Genomic DNA, 25,431 nt, shown 5'->3' on the forward strand with positions numbered 1-25,431 from the left:
CCAAACACCTAAGTACAAAGCAAAGGTGGTGGTGTGGGGAGTCTGAGCTTCACAATACAAAACTAGTCCTTTGAACTCAAATAAGGGGGAGCACTTTGCTTGGCAGTATGGCAATCTCCCAGTTAAAAATAATTTAAAATAATCATAAGAAATAAAATTAAAATCAGGAGTGGCAAGGCGCCTGGTGGGCACCAAGAGAGGCATTCATAGGCACATTAGTTCCCATTGGCACCATGTTGGAAACCCAGGTAGCATGTTGGAAACCTCTGGATCAGCAAATTCTTTCCAAAATAGGGAGACTGAGCCCCCATCTTGACAGCGGCACTTTCGCGCTACGAGGCACCTTGCTCCCGCACATGCATTTGCATGGGAAGGAACACAAGTGTGAACTTCCCTGCTCTGCAAAAGTAAAAAAAAAAAAAACGGTAGCGGGGGAGAGAGGAAAGGGGGCGTTCCTCCCCCCTTTTTAATTTTATTGTCTGTATTTGCGCACTGTATCTTTACATACAAAAGAATGTAAAAAGAGTCCCGCTGAATCAGACCAAAGACCTATCTAGTCCAGTATTCTGTTCACACAGTGCCAACCAGCTGCCTGTGGAATCTTAACAGTGCTGAGTGAAACTTTCCTGTAGTTTCTAAGATCTTGGAAATGCCTCTTGTAATAATATACTATTTTTTCTTGCTTTCATATCTGGATGGCTATTTCCAGAAGGTGGTGGTGATGGGCAAATTTTTTCTTGACTCCACAGCGTTTATGCTTTCAGGTCCTACAGGGTTCCATCTTACACACACACACACACCACCACCACCATGCTGTTTAACATCTATATGAAACATAACTACAGTTGAGTCCCAAGCTCTACAAATTCCATAAAGGCAAACCATCTACAGGGCTCTGTACTAGTTTTAAATACCTGGATGATGTGTTGTTCATTCAGAAGAACCATAAATGAGCCTAGTTTTTGGGATGCTAAGTCACCAAATTGCTTCTGATCACAGCTGCTTAATCATCACTTCATGACACTGCCTAGTCACTTGTTAATATATATGTTACCTTACAAAATAGCATGTGTAAAATGCAACATCACAAGCCTGACACACACTTAGAACACAGCATCTGACATCTATAAATCATCATGATGTTTCTTGATTGATTAGAAGTACCCTCAAAAATGTCAGCGTGAGATATTTCCAAGTAAACATGCGCAGAATAAAGGTGTTTCATCAGGAAGGGATTGGTTTGTGCCTATGATAAACAGATTTCACTAAAACCAAGGGGATAAAAATAGGGAGATGTGCAGTACAGAAAAATATGAGACTCATGCAACTCCATAGGAGCTATTGAGAATACCTGGTGAGGTCAGGATAAAAGGTTTAACAAAAACTACCAATAAAACTAAAGTTGCTGCATCTGCTTTATAAAGTTTAATGGGTCTGTAATGCCTGGGCCCTGTTTAGACTTTGGGGGGGGAAAGCAGTATGCCTGGCAAATTCAGAGCAAAAGAGGACAGCAAATATTTAAACGCTGCGGTGTTATGAGACTGAAGGCAAGGTTGGGGAGGAACAAGCTATACTGGCAAAGTGAGGGGACTGATTGACAAGGACTTTGATTATGGAGCAGTCTGGCCTCGGGGTCGTCATACACGCTGAGGCGCCGTTTTTAATTCTCTCGACAGCCAAGCCGCTCACTTCAGGCTCCCACAGTTCGACACAGCGAAGCACCTGCTGATTAGAAAGTCGAGGAGGATCCAGAGGCGGCACTCGCCTTCAGCTAACAGAGAGGCCACTACTCTGAGGTACTGTAGGGACCCTGGAAGGAGGTGGTGTGAAGGGGAGCTGTATCCGTGTCTTAGAGAGGCCTCGGTGGCGCCGAGAGCGCCTCAGGGGCAAGACCTAAGCTGCCGTGTGTACACGCATGTGACTGGAGGGAGAGAGCGAGTGTGTGAGGAGTAGGAGAAGGGGGCGGAGGGAGACGGGGAAGAGAGAAGCCTCTGTGCCTCCCTCACAGTCCCGCCTGTCCGGATTCCCCAGTCCCAGCATGCAGCGCGGCGTAGTTTGAATGGCGCTGGCTCCGCGGAGTGGGCCCCGGCGCTAGGGCTCCACCGCCGCCCAATCCGGCGGCTTCCATTTGAGGCCTGGCCAGCACCAGTAGCACCAGCGGCGCTGGACCATGAGCAGCAGCAGGTGAGCGGCCGCCGGGTCTTCTTCAGTACTTCCTTCGCCAGCGGCCAGGCCGCTCCGTTCACACGTTTTACCTTTCTGTCTGCGGACAGGCCGGGGGCAGATTCTAGAGAGGTTGGTAGTCGGCTGGGGTCAGGGAGAAAGTGCCCCCCTATCAATCCCACTGTTTGTCCTTTTGGGGAGGGGGCGTCCCTGGTTGGGGAGGCCCCGCGAATCCTGCTCCTGTTGGGAGGAATGTTCATGGGTGGGGATGAAGTTGGCTAGTCTCTACCTGCCTGTGAACCACCTACTATCTGGTGCTTGTTGAGAAGGCTACACCTGTGTAGTGAAAGAAGAGATTCCCCCCTCCCTCCTTCCCTCCGTGGGTATTATCTCTTTAAAAATGCACCTTAAAAATGGTGGCACGCCTTATTTCAAACCACCAACGCCGTTCTTTCGACTCCCTAGTTCGGGAGAAGGACGTGGGATAGCTGCTTACACTTTTCTTTCGTGTTCCCTGCGCTTGTTCATTTACAAAAGCAACCGGACTTTGAATGTACAAAATGTTTAAGGCTATAACCTTACGCATATGTAGCAGGGAGTAAACCCTATTCGGTTGGGTGGGGGTTACTTCCGAGTAAACACGCTTATGATTGCATTAGTAAACCATTTTTTACATCGTATGGAACCCTAAACCAGAGTTCCTCTGCAGTTCAGAATTGTGTTATGGTAATATCCCTTCTAAATCTTGTGTGTGTGTTTAATAAAAACAACAACAATAAAACGAAAGCATATGTATCGTAAAACGTAGGTCTGGGTGCCTTATGTGGGAGGGGTGTCTAAATACTATGGTGGGACACTTTTGGGGTCCTAATATCTTTGGTGGTATTATGGCTGGAGGAAGAAAACCTTGACTAACGGGACTTTTTGAAGAAATATCTATATAGTTTAAGGGATGTCCCCATTTAAACAGAAAGGTAGCATCGCTGAGGCAGTGCACAAGATAAAGAATAGCTACTATTAGTGTTGTATTGTGCAAAATAGTAGTAATTATGACTGGTCCTTGTGGGTTTGTCTCATCTTTAGTAGGGAGGAGGTGTGTAGCACAAGAGGGAAGAGTGTAGTATGTTGGAAATAAAAAGTTGAAAATGCAAGTGGGTTGGGAACAATGGAGTCAGACATGTAGGGACCATAATATCTGAAGGGCCCTCATAAACCTGCCAATTAGTCACAGTCATCATGATTTGGTCTTGCTCTGTGTTCTGATTCCAAGGGAAGTGTGGTAAGAGACAGAGCCTTCTCTGTGACAGCATCCTGGTCATGGAATAGTTATCGTTTCTGTGTGGACAGTAGAGGCACTTTTATTTCACCAGACTTTTAATGGGTTTTAACTGTTGCTTTTATTTATTTAGATTTATATTGATTTTATTGTATCAGGGTCATTTTTATTGTTGTGAACTACCTTGGGAGCCCTGATGGGAGCCGAAAAGCAGTATATAAACTTTTCTATATATAAATGATTGTCCCCTAAGACTTTGGGCAATATCCAACAGGGCGCTGCACTCTTGCTTATTGTGTTCTGTGAACTCCTCTGACTTGTCCTGTTTCATAAATAAGTGTTTCTACTCATTTCACGTTGCTTTTAGAACCGCTAACTCCCCATTCCACTAGCAGTAGCTCTTGCTGGTGCACAGACACAATAGGATACTTCCCCTTATTAGCAATCTTGATTGAATATAAGGTGCCGTATTATTCTGCCACAGGTTCTTTGAAGATGGGACAGTGAATAAATAGCTAAGGGTGCTCCTTAAAACCACTTTCTATTAGAAGACTTGAATCTGTTTCATCACAATATATGTGTATGAGAGTGTGCATATATAAGACCATTGGACCCTTTAATATTGCTGCCCAGTCACTGAAGTCATCTTATAGAAGCCCTTTTGCTAGTGCCACATGCTCTTGATGTTTGCTTTATGGTTGCTCAGAACAGGGCTTTTAGTGTAGTAGCAGATTTTTCTTTCCATGGATGTAATGTGTGCCCCAATGAAATTGGCTTTTCAAAACTACTTCATTTATTCAAGCTGTCTCAGAGTTATGATTTTATCTAGGTATACTGCGAGCCACTGTATTGCACTGAGTTTATATTTTATTGTGTTTTAACCAATGTTTATTTAGTACACTGCTTAAGTGTTCTTAGGATGTTAGGTGGTTTATAAATGCTGAAACACACGCACAAGCTTCAAGACTAGATAAGAAAAAAGTTTTTCTACTGCAATTTTCAGAAACTGCAAGTAATGAACACTGCTTGCTTTGAGATGGTTTAGAGAGCCACCTGAACTACCTTATCATGCAAAGCCAGCTGTTGTTGTTTTTTCTGACATCCAGAATTTGCCTGCTTTACTGATTATCTTGACCTTCCTTCCTGTGTGGTTCTCCTACACATTATCTACCAAGGGGAGGGTGAATGGGGCTTCAGATGTGTGATACTGTTAGGAAAAAGAGATTTCATGGACATAGATTGCAAAAAATGGCTGAGGGTATAACTTAATTGCACCTTACACTGCATTTTCATAGTAATTCCCTGAAACCTTTCTTCTCAAGGTTGTTTATTTTGTTCCTTTTGTAACTCTTTGAAGATAACCTTGTCTGATCAATTTCTTTAAATGATTTGACTTTGCACATTGTACGTAGGCAGTCCTGTGGATAAGATCATACATCATCTTGTAACTAGAAACTCCACTTGTAGTGGCAAGTAAAGGGCTGTAACTATGATATTTTAGCTTTTTAAAATTGCCATATGCTTTGTTTCACATATTTAGCCTATGCGGCAGGGTCTTGCTATTTACTGTGTAATCTGTACAGCACCATGTACATTGATGGTGCTATATAAATAAATAATAATAATAATAATAATAATAATAATATTTAGCACATAAATGGCTCTCTTTGCACATATCACTAAGCCATAATTTAGCTGCTCCCTCCCTTCTCCTCCAGTTTGTTTGCAAGGAGGAGGTTGGAAGCATCTATTTCCAGTATCAACTAACTGTGATTTGTTATGTCCGAACCCAGACAAACTATAGTTAGTATTAACTGTGGATTACTGAAACATGCTAGAATCATTCATCATACTTTGAAGTTCACTTGTTCAATAAGCCATAGTTAACACTAACCAGAGTTTCTAGTTTGGACATGACAACAAGCAAGAATCCAGGTTTAGTTGAAAATGAAAGTAAATGCTTCCAGCCTAGTCCTTGTAACCATGCTGGGAATAGGTGTACTGAACTGCTGCATCGTATTACTTGTGAAACAGGCACCAACTTTATGCTATCCACAGCAATATGTTGGGGTAAAAATGAATGTGTTGTTTAAGAAAATCATAACTATTAAGACAGACCTATCGTTGTGTGCAAGGAAGGGAGTAAAGCATGCTTGTGAATAGTCACTTGTCTAAATTGCCTAATGGCAGGTAAGAACTTTCTCTAGTCTAGGTCTTGAAACAGGAAAAAGTATATAGACTGAATTACAGAGGTCATATTTGTCTTATTTTAAATTGTTAATATGTTGCAGTGGGGTGGAAATGTTTCCAAAGAAAATTTTCTGGTGCTTAATTTTTCTGTAGAAAACGTTCCATTTTATAAGTTCATTAATGACACTGAATGGATACCAATTGCAAATACAATATTAGGCAAGCTTGGCAGTTTCAAAGTTGTAGATGAGTGGCTGTCAGCATATCACAGTTCTTTGGGTTGCTAAAATTTATTAGTGTGTCAACAGTACTTTTCGGTTTTTCTTACATTTAAACAATGTAATGGAAGTACATGCTATTAATTAAAAAATTACAAGTATTCCAGTCTTTTAAAACTTACGTATTATAACATTTAAATTGCATTAAGAATTTCCCCCTCAAATATTTCTGGTCACATACTTTTGTACTGAGAATTTTTTTGGTTTATTTAAATACAAGTAAAATAAAAATGCTAAATTAAATTACACTAGAGCACCAGAATTTTTTCAGATGGAAACTGAATCTTTTCACTTGCAAATTACCTTATGCAGTGCAAAATGTTCCGCAAAACCCACATCACTAGTTACAAGCTACTAGAATAATGTTGTGGGCAGGTTCCTATGGGCTTGTAATTGTATGGTCTCTGTTTACCCTTGAGAAGACCACAAGGCCTGTTTGCTGTAATAAAAATTCCTACTTTGCCTCAGTCTTCTCCCAAAAGCGGGTCTATGACCCCCCTGGAAAAAGTGAAGCAGAAGTTGAGGGGGCAGGATTACAGTTTGAGATTGATAAACAAATGGTCAAAGAACACCTAATTTCCTTGAATGAGTTCAAATCTCCAGGGCCCGATGAACTGCATCCTAGAGTAATGAAGGAGCTAGTGGAAGAACTCTCAGAACCTTTGTCTATTATCTTTGCAAAATCATGGAAGACGGGTGAGGTGCCGGACGACTGGAGGAGGGCTAACGTTGTCCCTATCTTCAAAAAGGGCAAAAAGGAGGAACCTGGGAACTACAGACCAGTCAGTCTGACATCCATCCCTGGGAAAATTTCTGGAGCAGATTATAAAGAAGTCAGTCTGTAAACACCTTGAAATCAATGCGGTGATCACTAGAAGCCAACATGGATTTATCAAGAACAAGTCCTGTCAGACTAATTTGATCTCATTTTTTGATAAGGTAACCCCCCTTGTGGACTGTAGGAATGCTGTGGATGTCATATATTTTGACTTCAGCAAAGCTTTTGACAAAGTACATGACATTCTGATTAACAAACTAGCTAAAAGTGGGCTAGATGGAACAACTATTAGGTGGATTCACAGTTGGCTACAGAATCGGACTCAAAGAGTACTTATCAATGGAACCTTCTCAAACTGGGGAGAGGCAACGAGTGGGGTACCGCAGGGCTCAGTCCTGGGCCCAGTGCTCTTCAACATTTTTATTAATGATTTGGACGAGGAGATGCAGGGAACGCTTATCAAATTTGCAGATGACACAAAATTGGGTGGGATAGCTAATACCCTGGAAGACAGAAACAAACTTAAAAGTGATCTTGATAGGCTGGAGTGCTGGGCTGAAAACAACAGGATGAAATTTAATAGGGATAAATGCCAAGTTCTACATTTAGGAAATAGAAACCAAATGCACAGTTACAAGATGGGGGATACTTGGCTCAGCAATACTACAAACAAGAAGGATCTTGGAATTGTTGTAGATTGCAAGCTGAATATGAGCCAACAGTGCGATATGGCTGCAAGAAAGGCCAATGCTATTTTGGGCTGCATTAATAGAAGTATAGCTTCCAAATCACGTGAGGTACTGGTTCCTCTCTATTCGGCCCTGGTTAGGCCTCATCTAGAGTGTTGCGTCCAATTCTGGGCTCCACAATTCAAGAAGGACGCAGACATGCTGGAGCGTGTTCAGAGGAGGGCAACCAGGATGATCAGGGGTCTGGAAACAAAGCCCTATGAAGAGAAACTGAAAGAACTGGGCATGTTTAGCCTGGAGAAGAGAAGATTGAGGGGAGACATGATAGCACTCTTCAAATACTTAAAAGGTTGTCACACAGAGGAGGGCCAGGATCTCTTCTCGATCCTCCCAGAGTGCAGGACACGGAATAACGGGCTCAAGTTAAAGGAAGCCAGATTCCGGCTGGACATCAGGAAAAACTTCCTGACTGTTAGAGCAGTACGACAATGGAATCAGTTACCTAGCGAGGTTGTGGGCTGTCCCACACTAGAGGCATTCAAGAGGCAGCTGGACTACCATCTGTCAGGGATGCTTTAGGGTGGATTCCTGCATTGAGCAGGGGGTTGGATTCGATGGCCTTGTAGGACCCTTCCAACTCTGCTATTCTATGATTCTATGATAATAGATAAAAGAATATTATTGAAGTAACGTAGTGGGCTTCATGATCACTGTAGTGGAAGTGGTTAGTAGAAAGCATTGGCCCAGTGCAAATGTTAAGTGTTCCATCACCTAACCCTGGTGCCTTTTGATTTCCTCTCTTCCTTTCATTTTGGAGCTACCTATGGTTTCAAACCACAGTTAGAAACCATATTTAAAGAAGGGGTTGCAAACTACTGTTTCATGCAAACTATGGCTATATGTGGAATGCTCACCATTGTTAGCTCTGAAAGTGAAAGTTGGGAGGATCCACACAAGGAGGGGGAGCATGTGACCCTGCAGATCCTTCCCAATTGCTTAACTGTTATTAAAAGACTTAGTAGTCTATCATGACAGTTATGATTTTCAATATACATGACAAACTGGGATTGTTCCTCTAGTAACTGCAATCCGTAAGCCACTTATGTATGTTACTTAAGTGCAGCTTTTCACAGAGTGGTTTCAGAATTCCATCCCAGAGAACTAATTTAAGTTATTCAGATGTTACAAGGATGATTGGTTCTGCAATAGATTACTCATCTAATAACTGATTTCAGCTCAGCTAAGTAGCTTGGCTAGACAACTTTTAATCTGCTAATTAAGATGACTAGAATTTTTATTATGGAAATGACACATACTCAGAGATGAGAAGCTCTGAGTCTACCTTTGGCAGCAATCCTTTACACACCTATCTGGGTATAAGTCTAATTGAATTCATTGGGATTTACTTCTTAGTAAATATGTATAGGATTAAACTGTTAATGCATCTTTGTAAGATTTTCAGGCCATCGGCTCTTCAACTGAAAAAATGCCAATCACTCCATGACTCCGCTTGGATGACACAATAATCAGCAGTGGGTTATATATTCAACAGTTGGTTATTGTGTCGTCTGTCAGGACTTTTTCACAACGCGGTTGGTTATTCGGCCGAAATAACCAGCACAATTAACCAAAACTGTGCAGAGTTAATTATTTGAACAACCATTGGTTATCATGTCATGTGTCAGGCACCATTGACTGTTTTGTCACACACAGTTGTTTATTTTTAGTGACTACATAGTCCTGTGGTAAGAGTGACCATAGTTGCTGCACTTCAGTCCGGCTGGCAGAACTCACAATGGCTGATGAGATACCATTGGAAGGACTGAGGATAGGGAAGAAGGGGGATGTGTCAATCAAATGCACCATTGACTAATAGTCAACTCAGTGCTGGCTTTAATCCCCAACACAGTTGATTATAATCATGTTGTGTGGGGAGTACTCCCTTGATAATCAACTGTGGAGTTGATTATTAACCTGCCATTGACTATTTTGTTGTCCGAACACAGCTCATGTGTTTGACCACAATTTCCCCAAAATGTAGGCTTGATTCTCATTTCCACTGTAGAAGTGATACATTTACTACAATGCAACATTTTGGCCTTATGACACATTTTGCATTAACCTTTGAATACCTGCACCTCAGCCATATCCTGAGAATCACTATTGGTGATGAAAATGGACATTTTACTGGATTACAGAGGTATAACAAAGCACTCTTTATTGTAAAAATGATGGGGTAAATAATATCACCTCACGGGCACTTCCACATCAGAAGTTGTCATGAAAGCTGGTATGCAGGCTTAACGTTTAAACTGATTATTTGATTTCTTTAGCATGGAAACGAATGTAAATGCCCTGCGATGCAATAGCCTGATAAGCCCAAGCTACTATCTTTATAATTTTGCTTGTATTTAAATTTGCAATGTAACTATCACGCTTAGAATATATACATTGGAAGAATAAAATCACATTGCACTGTATGCTCTTGGGGTGCAGTTTGTTGAGCACCAGTTTCCAGTGTTCTAGATGACTGGGATCAGATTAGCATGTTTGACATATTTTGTAAACAAAACTAAAAAGTACACCATGTTTAATTTCAAGTGCTGTATAAATATGTCAAATGAGTTCCAATAGCCAAAAGTACTTGAACTGAAATATCTGATAATGAAAAATTATTGTTAAAATGCACTTGAGGCTTAAATGCTAATCCAAAGCTTTAAGTGGAAATTATTTTCTGGTAGTATTTTACAATATTTTTAAGACTAGACAATTCAGTAGCATACATTGGATTGGATTCAACGGTTGTGCAAAGGGAAATTGCTTGTGCAACTTGTTTATCCCTTCCCTGTGTCACTGAAAAGCCTTTCCAGGGGGTCAGAGAGCCTTCCTGAATGTGCTGTAGGAGTTGCTGGAGGTGGGGGTGGGGGGGAGGAATTGCCACAAATCAGGTGAATGACCTTCTCACAAGGTGCTTCTGCACTATAAGCTCAGTAATTCTTATTGCTGTATTAGGTCAATTTGATTGTACGTGCCTTAAACGTAGGTAAAAGCCCACCTTTCCTTCAAGGTTTTATGCCCAGACCATCATCAACATTGGGGCTCATACATAATCACACATACACAACAATAAATCAAAGTGCTATAAGCACTACATACCATTGCTTAAAAGGAAAGAGATTGATAGTACTGTATCTACAAATGCGTACAGAAAAGGCCAACTAAATGAAGGAAATTCTTCATAAAGAAATGTATTTTGAAACGTTTCTGGGCACGTTGTTTTAAGTTTTGCCCCAAGTATCTGGAATTCTTTTCTTTTTTTAAGCCAATCACGTTTCAGAGCTAGCTGCTTAGCCCCCAATCTGAGCAATAAGAGTTCAGTGAGAGGGAGAACTGCAGCTGGATGTGCAGCCAGGTGTGTAGTTGCCCTGGAGTGGTAAATCGAGGTTTCAAGTCCAGCTATGCACCAAGCTAAGTGTAGTGCTGTATGGGAGAAATACTTGTTGAAAGGGCCAATATGGGCTGTCCCCCACTCACCTTATATGCATCAAAAAAGGTAATGGTTTGTAACAGAATTTTTGTACAGGGCTTTGCACATGTGCAGTCCTCATCAGTATGGGGGTTTAGTCTTTGTAAACAAGCACATACTCTCTCTCTCTCTCTCTCTCTCTCTCTCAAGTGCCTCAAGTGCACTTTAACAACAATTTTTCATTATCAGATTTCAGTTCAAGTACTTTTGGCTATGGGAGCTCATTTGACATATTTATACAGCGCTTGAAATTAAACATGGTCTATCAAGTGGTATCTACATGGAGCCAAAACTTTTCAGCATCACCTATGTGCCCACATTCAGAAGTGCATAGGCCAAAATAGTAACAGTCAATTTCCTCAGTAAAATCCTGGTAATCAGCTATGCAAATTTTACATTGGACTCTATGCTGTTCATATATAGGCCATTGCATTTGATTCTGTGAAGATATGCTGGAATGTCCAAGACAACCAGGAATGGCCCTCCCATGCATGTGAGCTAAATCAGGGAGAGGTATTGTATAATCCAGCCCCCAGAGTATCCTTGTTGGATAGAAAGATGGGATAAGATTTTTAAACACATGTCATTCTAAGCAAATGTAGACATCTTTATTGGACTGTATCACAGATGGGAAATATTTTTTCACAGATATAATATTCTCAAGGCATGAAATTGAAAACTTCTTACACTGACAGAATTTTGTAGATATCCATGTGTAGTATATGCCCTCTATATTGTGTCTATGCTAATAAATGTTTTTTGTTAAAATTATTTATTGACAGATAATGTTAAGAATATAAATTAACCTTTTCTTTGTCTTGAAAATCAGGGATTTCGGTGATTATGGCATCTGAAGCCAAAAATGTTAGAAAACGAAACCTATTGTATATTGAGGGTCGTACTGTTGATCTCCCTAGAAAAAGGAGCTCTCGTTCCATTAATGAGAACATGAAGGAGGTAAGCTTTTTCAATTGCTTTTAGATGTTTATTTAAAAGTTTATCTTCAATGTTGCAACATTTGTTCTTAAAACAAACATTCTAAAATTGTAAGAACATGACACAAAACATGTAATGTTAAATAATTGATTCTACCAGTAAAGGGGGGATGTTTGGTGGTCTTTATATATCATGGTTTATAAAGAATGCTATTCTTGTGATTCACCAGCTGAAGTTTCTGTACTGATTGAGATGACAAGATTATAATGACTACACTGAGATAGATTGGCCATCTAGGTAGGCAAACATACCAAGATGAGGGTCTGTGACTCAGTGGTAGCGCCATGTACATTGATGGTGCTATATAAATAAATAAATAATAATAATAATAATAATAATAATAATAATAATAGCGCTTATGCTTTAATCCCTGGCTTTTCCAGGTAGCGTTAAGAAAGAATCCTGCCTGAAACCATGGGGAGCTGCTGCCAGTCAGTGTTGACAATACTGGGCCGGATGGACCAGTGCTCTTACTTAGTATAAGGAAGCTTCCTATGTTCCTAGAAGGTCAATTTGTTGGACTTTAGTAATAATTCAAAATTTTATGAAGGATGTTGTGGCTCAGTGGTAGAGCACATTCTTTGCATGCTGAAGGTCCCAGGTTCAATCTCTGGCATCTCAAAGTAGGGCAGGAAAGACTCCTAGGACTAGGTGGACCAATCATCTGGATGCCGTATAAGGCAACTTCCACATCCCTATGTACAGAAAATGGCAGCTGATTTATTTTTGTAAATCTTCCTGGATGCTACTGCGTCCTGTTAATAGGATATCTGGGATTTGTTTTATTCCAACAGTGAAGAGAAGGGAAACTATAGAACAGTTTAAAACATCCTCCAATGTTTGTAGTTGCCATAACATAAAACCTCTAATCTACTTCATACCTATCCCAGCACTGGGGAGAAATATTCTCACTAATCTGAACCTTCCATTAAGTCATACAATGTGAGTTGCTTCAATTCATGAAGCATGATTGTGTTCTATGCATTCAATTAAGAAGAAAGTTTTTCATTTTGGGGATTGGAATGTGAAGAGCTCAAAGGAGAGCCTAAATAAATGAAATACACCAAACCCAAAAGACCAGAGATGGAAGAAGGCAACTCTTGGACCTTTGGGTAATAGATTCAAAATGTTTGACAGCAGCAATGCTATTCAAAAATGAGAAATTGGCTTTCCCCAACATCGTACATTCACTATCCACAAAGATTACAAATGTAAATTGGCACATTTAATACCAAAGGTGGCAACAGAAATAATGTTTGTATTGATACCTGGGCATTTTTATTTTTATTTTAAAAAAAGGTTACCTGTGCATTAAGTTGTCATATGAGGAATCCAGATGGTAAGTCTGTACGCCGCCCTGAGATCTTAATGATATAGGGTGGGATACAAATGTTTTAAATAAATAAATGGCTTGGGACCTCGATACTAGAGAGAGCGCCTCTCCTTATATATGCCTGCCCGAGACCTTAGATCTGTTGGAGGAGCCCTTCTCCACATTCCACCAATGCAACATATACGCTATGATGGGACAAGGGAGAGGGCTTTCTCTGTGGTGGCACTCCGACTGTGGAATGCCCTCCCCTTGGAGGCCCGATTGGCGCCAACATTGATTGCATTTCGACGCCAAGTAAAAACATGGCTTTTTAACAAAGCCTTTGATGGTTAAACTCACTGGCACATTGTTTTAACTGCATCTATTGCCTTTAAATTATATATTGTTTTAACTTGGATTATGGTTTAATTTGTTTTTAACTGTGTGTATTTATTGTTTTATACTGTATGTTTTTATCTGTACGCCGCCCTGAGATCTTAGTGATATAGGGCAGGATATAAATATTTTAAATAAATAAATAAGTCAAACTATCAGATAGTAAAATATTCAAGTGCTGAGCTTGTAGATACATTAGTATCTAATGTAACAGTATATAGTAGCTAATTTGAAAAAAATAATCAACCACATGACTGGCATAGTTATCCAAGACACTGGCAATCTCCATGTTAAGAGAATTAGGTTTAAGTTCCCCTACCCTTTCATTAGTCAAGAAGAATGACATTATAGCACAAGTTTAAGTACAAAGTTTTCTCATATCTCTGATGTCATAATCCTACCTCTGCCATGGATGTCACAATATCTTGTCCATCAGCAAGATGGTCAGAGCAGGCCTTGGTGGTTTGCCATTCTACAGTAAAAACAGATTTTCTCCAGGTACCAATTGTTTACAGCAATTGAAACAAGGTGAAAATACATTTTTAAAACCCAGAAAATTAAGGAGTTACTACTCATTTTGGGGTGTGTTTTCATTCTCAGTAACATTTATGCTGTTTATTTCTAGGGTAAGAAATCTGCAAAACATTTGGCTTCTTCCATAAGCAGGTAAGGGGCGCTTTTGCTCATCTTGAGGAAAGAATTGTATAATATATTTACAGTTCTCGGTCTAGGAGAGAGATCCGTTTTCCTCTTTGTCTTAAATTATCAGAGAAGGCTATTGAAAGAAAGTATCTTTTGGTGTTATTTCTCAGAACTAAGTTTTAACAGCATCACTGGTATGCTAGCAAATGAGATGATACATTGTTTCTTCTCCACCCCACCCTCTGGTTCCCATCTCTACTCAGGATAATGAATGATGCATTAAAGATAGTTGCCTCAATGTTTCACAGAGGCCTGGTAAACTTCTGATCTACTATGTTGAATACAGTCCACCGGACATCTGTGAGGTGCTTGACAAACACCACCCTGCTCGCTTGTTTTTGTTGCTTGCCTCAAAAAAAGAGAAACTTTAAGTATGCACACACCCCACTGGCCACTATATGTGAGCTATATCCAGTTTAGTAGGTCATAAGTTTGAGCAACATGCCTTGCAGATGTTCATTGAGTAAGGGTGGTTGTGCTATCAGAATACTGTACTCATGATTTATTGTGCATCAGTTTCCATTTCCCCTCTACTAGAAAATGTACTGGGAAAGGTTGGCTATGTATGGGTGAAATCCAGAAAACAGTATCCCAAATGGGTTCAATTCTTGCCAGTCCTAAGGAAGTGATTGATGGAAGTGTTTCTCATGTAAGTCTAAGAGCAGACTTGAATTATGCCAGGGCAGTCTTTATTATGTAAAAGGATTCTAAAGGAAATGCCAGATGATGTTCTGGAAAAGAAATCTTATTGCAAAAAGTTGTAAAATACTATGTATATATGCACTATACATGATATATGCTAAGATACTGTCTTGTTATTGCAGAACAACAGTTGGACAAACTGTGACCAGCCCCCATCCTCTGTACAAAGTAGTATATTGCAGAAGAAAAGTTCACTATTATTCTCCAAAGCCTTGTTTCAGAAAGAAACAGCTCCCTAAAGTCAGGGGCCGTGACATGGCAAATAAGGAAAATGAACTGGCATGTGCAGGTAATCTGCCAGCAAAATTGCCTGCTGATGGACGTACATTCTTACTGAATTCCAATGATTCTAGCCGTTCTCAAACAGAGAGTCCTTCATCAAAATATAGTGGTTTTTTTTCAGAGGTAAGTTAAACTGGAATACTTCGTTTAAAAGCAACTGATGAAACGGAATGTCAAACCTGCTAGCAAGCTCCCTAGCAAACTCGGGTCTTACTGTGTTCCTGTAAACATTGCCTGCCTTTCTCAGATTTATGCTCTCTTAGGCAAAGCACTGGATGTCTGGAGTCCTGTCTTATCCAAAGAGACTGCTACACATCCATTTTAAACGAGCTGTGGTTTCCTGTATTTCTTTCTTTTTTTTCTTTTTTTTTTTGACTCCCCATAACTTCAGAAATAATAGAATATTTCATTCTTACATGACAAGAAATAAGGGCATGAGAGCTAGCCCTTGAATCAATTTTACCTGGCTGTTGGCAGCCCTATCACGCTTTAATAATGGATGTGGTTGTAAACCTTGGTCAGTTTCAGTTGTAAGAAAAAGAAGTGAAACTATGTATATTTCATGTAAATTCTATTGTATTGGCATCTCATGCACTTTTCTGGAAAGGACTACTACCTCACTCATCAGTTTCATTCATTAATTTATTTATATGCCACTTTTCCACAAGAGTATATCCATAGCAACTTGCAACATATCAAATTAATACTAAAAGGAATAAATATAACTGCTCAAAACAAAACATGATGTAAATAGTTTCAAATGTTAATACATAACAATATTGATACGACTAAAGGTACCATGCAATAAAACAATACAAATAAAACTAAATCTAATCCAGCATCCTCAAGCCGTACATAAAAATAAACTATGTACAAGACCAAATAGATCTCCATTCCATTTGAAACAGGCAGCATTGATATCTCTACAATTAACTTACATACACTGGCTAGCAGCTAGACCTCGTACTCATGGCAGCCTTCCTCCCAGCTCACACCTGGTTCTCCTCTCGCAGGCCTTAGCTAGACATAAGGATTATCCCAGGCAAATGGAGGGGTTGTTCCTGCCTGCTCCCGGGATCCCCTGAGTGTCATTTGGATGCACAGGGATGATCCTGGGATATAGGCCTGGCCTAGCTATGGCCTCAGACTCTTGCCAACTCTCACCTGAGGATGAATGTGAGGTCTCCTTCAAACCCCTCACATGCTCAGCCCCTTGGTGTTATTCATTCCTCTTCTAATACAGTCTTCAAGGAAGCAGCTTCTGATCAGGCCACTGGGACAGAAGTGTGGGACAAGACAAGTGAAAATGCTCAAGTCCTTGATTATTTATTTTATTGCATTTTTATACCACCCAATAGCTGAAGCTCTCTGGGTGGTAAAAAAATCTCTCTTCACGGTCTTTGTCTCTTTGTGGGGGAAGCACATTTGTTCCTCAGCCCCTCTAATTGGTGGCTTCATACCACTTGAGTGCACATGCTGAGCATCTGTTTTAATAATATTTTTTTCTGCAATTGTTACGGTTTTATTGTATTTCAGTGCATCATTTAATCAATTTTAATTGTTTCTGTAAGCTTCCCTGAGTGTCATTTTTTTTTTTTTTTGGTAGAATGGTAGGGTACAAAATAAATAAATACTCCATTCCTGCGTTATATTTATAACGTGTTTTTCTTCAAAATACGTAATGTGGTAGTACCAATTCTTATTAAGTGTGGGTTTTCAGAATTTCTACCAATTCTTAACAGGTACATAATTTAATGATTAGGGTCCTTATCCCACCTCCAGCACCCATATTTAATATTTTACCACCCCAGGAGATACCTGCTTTTATTCTAAGTGAATTATAATTTTCCTGTTACTGTTATCTCATAATGAAAATTCTTAATCTACTCATAGGAGAGGAGAGGAAGCCTGATTATCTATGAGGGAGGTCAAATTGTTTCATCTTCTGGAGAATAGTTGCCTCCCAGGATACAGACATTTGACCATCACTGGTCCTAGTGGCCTGGACATCTCCCCTAGCCTTCTGCTATAACTAAAAATTGTCTGTAGATGGAAGCACAAGAACCACAGCCCTCCTCTGGGTTTTTCTCAGCTAGAGAAACAATCAGCATGCTGCAATTGCACCCTGTCTTCCCTATCTCTGTAGAAAGGCAAAATGTGCATGTTGCTGTTGCTCTAGTGGAGAAATGCAGCAGTATACTATGGTCGCTCTCTCTTTCTCTCTGTGCAGAGGAAGTAAATGGTGCAAGATTGGGCAATGGACTTTTTGTATTATTTGTAGGGATAGTGCATCAAACTTGGACCTAGGGCACACTTTATAGAAATGTTTACTACCGATCATAACAGCTTAGATTCTGTAACCTTTCAAATGATCAAGTAACCTGTAAAGCGCTGTATATGGGAGCATTAATGAGACCCAACAGAATAGGAAAAGTATAGAATGACACTTAGTTCTTAATGTTTACATCTTTCCCATGTCTCTAGGTTTCTGAAGATCATGATACAATGGCACAAGTTCTCTTCAGTAGAAATCTCCGGCTGAATGTAGCTTTAACCTTCTGGAGAAGAAGAAGTATAAGTGAGCTCGTAGCTTATTTAGTGAGGTAAATATGGAAAAGGTTATGGGCACAATCCAGTCCACCAATGGCACAGCATTTGCATGTGAAGGATTCCCTCTCCCACCACACAGGGGATGGGGCGGATGTAGGAGGCATGTACAGACCTTCTATTCACCTTAATGATCCCAGTCCTGCTTTCACAAGTGCTCAAAGCCAAGGTTTGACGGGACAGCAGGACTCTATAGCATGTAGTAATCCTCCACAAGTTCTGTGTCTGTGGTGGTCTGAACTGTGCCCTAAGGGTGCTGTGATGTTTGTGTCCTATTTTTAAAGAAGCAATTTGTAGTCTACTATACTTAAATTTAAATGATTGTGCTTGCTCCTGAAATACTGAGCTTAAGTCTCAAGTATAGGAGAATTATGCAAGGCAGTGTCTGATGGTGTGTTTTTCTTTGATGTTTATAGGATACAAGATCTGGGTGTAGTGGTAGACTGCCTTCCTGTCCTTACCAGCAGGTAAAAAATTCTAAGGGAGTGAGTTTATAGCATTTAGATCCCAAAAGTATATGTTTATGCTTACTGACAGTACCTTGTTTCAGCTTACAGGAAGAAAAAACATATATTTCCGTCGGCTGCTGTGTAGACCTTCTCCCATTAGTAAAATTAATGCTCAAAAGCAAATTTGAAGAGTAAGTCTTAAAATGCAATTCTTTTGTGAATATTTAGATGATGATAAAATAAATCTTAATCTTTCCCCACTGGCTGTTGCAATTTATTAAACCTGATGCATTCTTAGAATTACATTGCTTGGGACTGCTGACGCTCTCTCTCGCTCTCTCTCTCTCTCGCTCGCTCTCTTGCTCTCAACCTTCCTCATCTTGATTGCATACTTTCTGCTAGTAACATGCAAAAAATAGTCATGTTGGATGTATCTACCCCAATTCAAAGCGTAGCTTGACCAAGCCATCTAAATAAATTCAGGACACAATCCTATGAGATCCGCCGTGGGTACTTCTAATCCTCCGAACACGGAGGCTTAAGAGTACGGGTGTGCTCTTCTCTGTTATGGATCCCCAGATCCGAAGCGGAGCATGCTGATCCGGACCTCCAAAGCCCGGTTCCGGAGTGAATCAGGGGAAGTCCAGATCGGCCTGAAGTAGTTCAGACCGTTCCGAAGCTTTGGAGCCAGGTAAGTGGGGAGGGGAGCTTACCTGGCTCCCCCGTTCGCCACCCCTGTAGGCCGTGCAGTGACAATGGCAGAGCCAGGTAAGGGGGTGGGGGGCTTGCTTGGCTCCATCATGGTCTGGGGAGGGGCCTTGTTCAGCCCCCATTTTGTCCCTCCTTCCCCCCCTTACCTGGCTCTGCCATCTGCTGCGGAGGCAAGTAAGTTGGGAAGGGGGGCAAAATGGGGGCCGAATATTGATCTGGACCTCCAGATCTTGTTCCGGAGTGGATCGGGGGAGGTTCGGATCAACCCGAACCGGTTCGGGCCCAATCCGGAAGGTCTGGATAGGGATCTGAAGCGGTTCGGCGAGGCCATGCACAGCCCTGTTTAAGAGTATCCAATGCAGAGTAGGAGGCACATTGCTCTTCCTGCTCTGCAGTTTAGCTAGATGGGGGTTATCCCCCCTCCCCATTTAGTGGAGGCTTCAGAGAGGGGTGGGTTGGAGGCTGGTGATAGCTTGTATCCCTGCATCCCCAGTCTCCTCCCCTCCCGACAATTGGCACACCTCTTTTCACCCATCTACAAGCTCAGAGAGGCAGCTGGCACAGTTCTCCTGGGACTGAGGTCAGAGCACTGTCTCCAGACTAGGATCCAGGGATCTGAAATACCCTATGTCCCTTTCTAGCAGCCATAGGGTTGCTCTCTCAGTTGCTTAATCAAATTCACATAAAAAGATACACAGAAAACTAAACCTTGGTTTGCTAGGCAAAGTGATCTGGAAGAAAATTAATTAATTAATTTATTTTAAGGAAACCCCCCGCCCATTTGCCTTCAAGAGAAAATTTCTTTGACACTGTAGTAAATGTAGTGGAAAAGTTCCTTCAGTACCAGCTCTCCCCATGCCACTTTTCTCCTGTTTCTCTGAAACAATTTCTTACCGATGAATTGTCTGAGCAGATTCTTCTTGGGTTTGAAATCCCGTTCAGCATCTTTTGTAGCAGTAAAACATTTTGTTTCAGATATGTAATCGTTGGTTTAAATTGGCTCCAGGCTGTGATTAAAAGATGGTGGTCAGAGCTCTCTTCCCATACAGAAAAGATAGAAGATGGGTAAGTGTTGCACTTTGTGACTCTCAAGATCTAGAGACTGCCTGAAACATTTTTTGCATCTTTTCTAATAATTAGAAATCAAAGATGCCCCTCTTATTCAAGGTAAGAACTAGTTTTTCTGGGTGAACTGCTTGAAGCAGCTCTGAAATCAATCAAGTTAAATAATATAATTTTAAAGAAAACATTCTATGCAAACTGTTTTCATTTTTTTTAACTGTTCGCAATACACCCAGAGAACATTAGTTATTGGGCAGATTAGAAATGTAATAAATGATAAATACATAATTGGCACACTTTTTCTTGAGAAAATATTAAATTTATGTAGGGAATCTAATATTTTAATACACCATTAAAAACACAAAGGGTTTCCAGGATCATGAAGCAGCAAATACTACAAAGTAACAATAAAGTTGAGACCTGCTCTAGTTCCAACCAGTTCACCATTTATGTCTGTTGTGGCCTCCTCAAAGTACAGCTGAAGTTTTTTCACTGTTTCTGTCAAGAAAATAAATAATTTATATCTAGATTTGCTAACTGTTTTTTCTAATGCCTGTTTGACCCTTATATAATTTGTGTCTGAAAAATTTGCTAAAACAGCTATTGCAGTACACTTCTAAGTGCGATATAATTCCATACCCGTACCTTTCTTTCATAGTAATATTCAGATTTTAAAGGAACAATTATGTGGATTGTGGAAACAAGAAAATCATCTTACATTGGTTCCAGGATATACGGGTAACATAGCAAAGGTAATAATACTTATAAATCTAACTTCATGCTATTAAATTTTGATAAAGAGTTAAATTATAGTGAATTGTCTGATTTCTTGGTGGTGTACTTGGAAATCTGAATTGGGTTTCCATATATCAATTAATTATTTTGCCCTGTGCTTTGATATGGCTATGGGCCTACAGATGTTGCATTAGCCTACCTTCTTATCTATCAACTTCTCCACCCTCCTCCTCTTTTGCCATCAAGTGACTAAAGGAAGTTGGGTTGAATGAGTCTGGCTTATTGCTCTATTGTATATCTGCTCTTCAGTCTCTGCTTCATATTCATTTCTCACTTCTTGGTTGTTTTGCCAGATCATCAGCCTGACCTTTGTTTTCCTTACTGTGCCTTCCTTAGTCAAAAGGGGGGGGGGGGGGAATCCTCAGAAGGAACAGATGAAAATTTGAAATAGAGGGGTAGGAGTAGTATTGTTGCTTAAATTAGGTGGTAGATAAGAAGGCATAATCCTAATAATACTTCACATTTATAGAGCAACTTAGCATTCAAAGGGATTCACATTATCTTGTTGCAAACCTTGCAATAACCCTGTAAGAAAGATTAGTAGTATTATCCCTATATTGTCGATAGGGGGCTGAGAGTCTGAGTGTGTGGCAGAGAGAGAATGGCATACTTAAGCAAGCTAGTTGAGTTCATGGCAGAGGTGAGATTCAAACCAGAGACTGCCTGATTCCTCTTAGGCCCTATGCTCCCATGGAGGGGCATGCATGGTTGAGGAGGGGAGAATCCTGTCCGTACCCAGATGTGAGTGGATCTCCTATTTGTATCATCCTCTTCCTGAAATGGCTATGAGCAAGAGGGTGTGAGGAATGCAGGAACAAAATATACTCTCTCTCAATCACTCTGACTCAAGGCCTTAATGCTGTTCTAGAAAGGCTAATAGGCATGTGCAGAAGAGGAGGAAATTCCCCTGCATGCATGCTTAGCATAGCATCTGTTGCTGGAAGAAGAAGAGGAAGGTGTGTGTGTATATAGGGGAACTATGCCTAGAGGTCCAACATTTCAACATTAAGCAACAATTCCAGTGTAACACTTCAAATGCTTGATGTAATTATTTTGTAGGTACCTACTAGGGGTGTGCAAAGTGGGTTTTCTCTGCCTTGAAATTCAATCTGGAGCTCTGTAGAGGTGATTCTTTGCCTCGATTTTGGAGCCCCTCCCCCTCTCTCCACCTCGTTGGATTACCCGTCGAAGAACCGTTCAGTATTCGGGTAACCGGTATTAACAAAAATGCTTACATCTGTGTAATTTTTATAGATAAAGAGATGAAACATGGCAAGGTGATAGCTCTTAAGGAGGGCTTTAGCCATGCCAAGTTTGAATCAGATCGGTTCATGCTTTAATTTTTTAGGATTTTTTTTTTTAAAAAAATTCCTCACTCCAGTCTTCTCCAACCTGGTGCCCTCCAGATCTATTGGACGGAGCCCCCACCACCACCACTGAAATAAAGACCCTGCTTGTGCCTGACTCAAATATATAAGCTTTCTCACTTACCAGCCAGCCTAGCAGCACTTTCACACTGTGGAAATGTGGATGATTGACTTCTATGAGTCCAAGCAGAAAAACACTCCCTCTCTCCCTCCCCTCCCCCCAGCCAGAATCAGCAGCTAGTGTTTCCCACTTCCCTGAACACTGCGGTCAGGAACACTGCTGTGGCTATTCCTAATTGGTTAGCCACAGAAGTCAATATCAGAGCTACCCCTCACCTTCTTACAAATATGGAGATATTCACTGTACACACACACACACACACACACACACACACACACACACACACACACACCAGGGTAATTCCAGAGATTTTAGAAGCTCTGATTGGGCACGTCTCTGCTTTGATATTAATCGATGGGTTTGGAAATGGCCAATCTCTGCTCTGGAAGATCAAATGCTCCACAGATGTTCGTGGTTACCAGGTAATTCTGGAACGGAGTGCACACCCCTAGTACCTACAGTGGGGCGGGAACTGTCTTATCTGTTTCGATTTCTAGGAAGGAATATTTATGAGTAAGATAAGAGATTCATATAGGAGGGAGTTCACTAAATCATCCTATAAATGTGAATGAACAATCTTGAAAAATGGTCTTCCTGTCTCGAAGCAAATGCTACTTGGAAGATCTGCTTAAGATGGCTGCAGAATGATTGCATCATTTCAAATAAGCAGTGATAGCCTCCCCTTGGATTTCTAGTCCTGCTGTGTGCTATGAATTGCTCTTTGAATTAATGTCTTCTTTCCTTACTGCTTTTTTTAGGATGTGGATGCTTATTTATTACAGCTGCACTGACGTTCCTGGAGGACAACGTATGTATGTGCGCATGTGAACACACATTAGTGTGTATTGGCTAAGAAAACCTTTCAAGTAAAGCTGAACTATAATTTCCAAAAGGACTTCTCTTCTGAAAACTGACTTTGGCAGAAGAGGACTAGACCGTTGGACTCTTTAATGCAACCACTAAAAATCCATCTGCTTCACATTGAAGTGGAAAAAAATCTAATAGGAGCAGCTTTTACTTCAATGAGGTGAAAGAGCACTATGAAAACTGTATGTATGCCTTTGCTGCATTTCGGGAGTTGTTCAATTATCTGGTGAAGTCGTGAAAGTGTTTCTACTACATAATTGTATAAAACGGCAAAACTTAATTGTGAAGACAGAATTGCAGAACTAGCTACTAGAAACCACGGGAGACCAGTCGCCATAAATATTTTTTAAACTTTGTTTTTCGTATGAACTGTAAAAATGTGTATATTTTCAAGATATGTTAAAAATTTGCAGTTTTGCTATATTGAAATTCTGAAATGTGTGTCTGCTATATTAATCAAGATATTAAAGACTATTTTTGTTGCACTACTGAGAAATTGTATATAGCAAGAGGCCTTAACTGCTAGTATTGCAAATAGCCAATATATCAAGATACCATATAGCCAATATATTAAGATACCATATAGACAGATGGAAACTCTTTATTAAAAAATAAATCAGGGTTTTTACACGAATTGTGTACAAATCATTTTGAAACATTTTGCACACTTAAATATATTTAAGTGGATATTTCCACTGACTGACTACTTAAATAACTGTATGACCTAATCGTACTAAAATTTAGGCATGGAGGAAAGTTAACTGCAAATATCAGAACAGTGAATCTGTACACCTAGCATTTTTAATACTTAAATTTTCTAATATATTCTGTATTGTTTAAATTACACACATTTGAGTTAACATACTAAATGTTAATACTGTTTTAATTACTTTCAGATGAATACCTGAGTGTCTTACCCCACTCAGAATCCTTTCTGCTGTACTTCAAATATTTATAACTCTTGCTCCTAGAAATGTTTACAGGCAGGGTAGGCCTGTGCTTTTCAGATTTAACAACGCATTTGCTACCTCCTCTAACAAATGTTGCTGCAGCTCTTGCAAATGTAGTTGCCATATGGCCATATTCCTAACTTAACATTTAAACTTAACTGGAACATGAATGCAATACATCCAGTGCAAAAGTTTACAGCTGTACTTTGTTTAACTGATTTGTGATATTTTAGTTCAACCTGCTGTGACTTACCAGCTATATTAAAAAGAAAAACAGAGCTTGATGGGTTTGTGGGATGGCACCTGTGTTTTATGTAACTAGTAAATATGTTTGTCCAAATAAAATTCTATGAAGTGCCAGCTGTGCACAAAAACAAACTAAAATGTATTTTTGCAGCCTATCAACCAAGTTGATCATTCAGTATAATTTTGATACTTAAATATGGCTTGGGATTATTCTTCAGCTGCTTCTGTGTACAACTGCAGCCTGTTAGAACGGATTTTTTTCATGTGTGTTTTTGTGTGTGTTTAATACAAGCCTGTTCAAAAGCAAGAGAGCAATATCTCTATATAGGCTTATTGTGAAGGCACTTTCCCCAAGTTTAACCAAGCTTCTGTGAATTAAGGAATTTGCAAAACCAAAACTAAGGCTAGTGTTTTTTTCTTTTTGATTTACAACACGTTGTAGCTGTGCTAAGACTGTGCAGAGTTGATGCAGGTTGCACCTAGGTCTTGTTGCTTCTGTTTAGTTCTTTAAAATTACTCTACTCTTCAGCTGAAAAAGGCTCTCAGAGCGGCTTTTGGACCAGGTATATATTAATATTTGGCAGTGTTCTAGGATAATAGGGAGCAAGGAGAAGCTTGTTAAACTCTCCTGAATTGCTCAATTCTACAAGAGTGCCTCAGCAGTCTGATCAAACCAACTTCAACCTGCCAGCAACACCATAGACCACAGTGAAGTACTAATATATACATTGTTGTTGTTACTATCATCATCATTTATATACCGCCCCATAGCCGAAGCTCTCTGGGTGGTTTACAAAAGTTAAGCTTGTTAGGCATATTCTATCCTATTCTAGTCATGGGCAGAAGACTGCCAAGAATTTAAGTGACAGTGCACAAAACCAGGGCTTTACTAGATTCTGGTTTTAGGTACTTACAGAGGGTTTTGCCTATGCAGTGGTACAGGTAATATTTTGTGGGTTACACACA

General features: G+C 40.2%; 1 protein-coding gene across 1 annotated transcript; it reads left to right on the forward strand.

The window, feature by feature from the left end:
* The first annotated feature begins 2,039 nt into the window (after nt 1–2,039).
* On the forward strand, nt 2,040–23,754 carry KATNBL1 (katanin regulatory subunit B1 like 1). Its single transcript, XM_063117721.1, has 10 exons — nt 2,040–2,184; nt 11,730–11,857; nt 14,230–14,270; nt 15,131–15,413; nt 17,775–17,893; nt 18,314–18,364; nt 18,448–18,537; nt 20,033–20,122; nt 20,778–20,871; nt 23,161–23,754. The coding sequence occupies exons 2-10, from the start codon at nt 11,744–11,746 to the stop codon at nt 23,191–23,193; spliced, it is 915 nt and encodes a 304-aa protein (XP_062973791.1). The 5' UTR covers nt 2,040–2,184; nt 11,730–11,743; the 3' UTR covers nt 23,194–23,754.
* Nucleotides 23,755–25,431: the final 1,677 nt, after the last annotated feature.

Source organism: Elgaria multicarinata, chromosome 2, assembly GCF_023053635.1.
Source record: "Elgaria multicarinata webbii isolate HBS135686 ecotype San Diego chromosome 2, rElgMul1.1.pri, whole genome shotgun sequence".
NCBI classification, from domain to species: domain Eukaryota; kingdom Metazoa; phylum Chordata; class Lepidosauria; order Squamata; family Anguidae; genus Elgaria; species Elgaria multicarinata.

What these genes read in the sequence shown, in the direction of transcription:
- KATNBL1 (XM_063117721.1), top strand. Translation starts at nt 11,744, where the DNA reads ATGGCATCTGAAGCCAAAAATGTTAGAAAACGAAACCTATTGTATATT. An exon ending in TTAATGAGAACATGAAGGAG is followed by an intron (nt 11,858 to 14,229) that starts GTAAGCTTTTTC and finishes GTTTATTTCTAG; the next exon opens with GGTAAGAAATCTGCAAAACA. An exon ending in ACAGAAAAGATAGAAGATGG is followed by an intron (nt 20,123 to 20,777) that starts GTAAGTGTTGCA and finishes TTTCTTTCATAG; the next exon opens with TAATATTCAGATTTTAAAGG.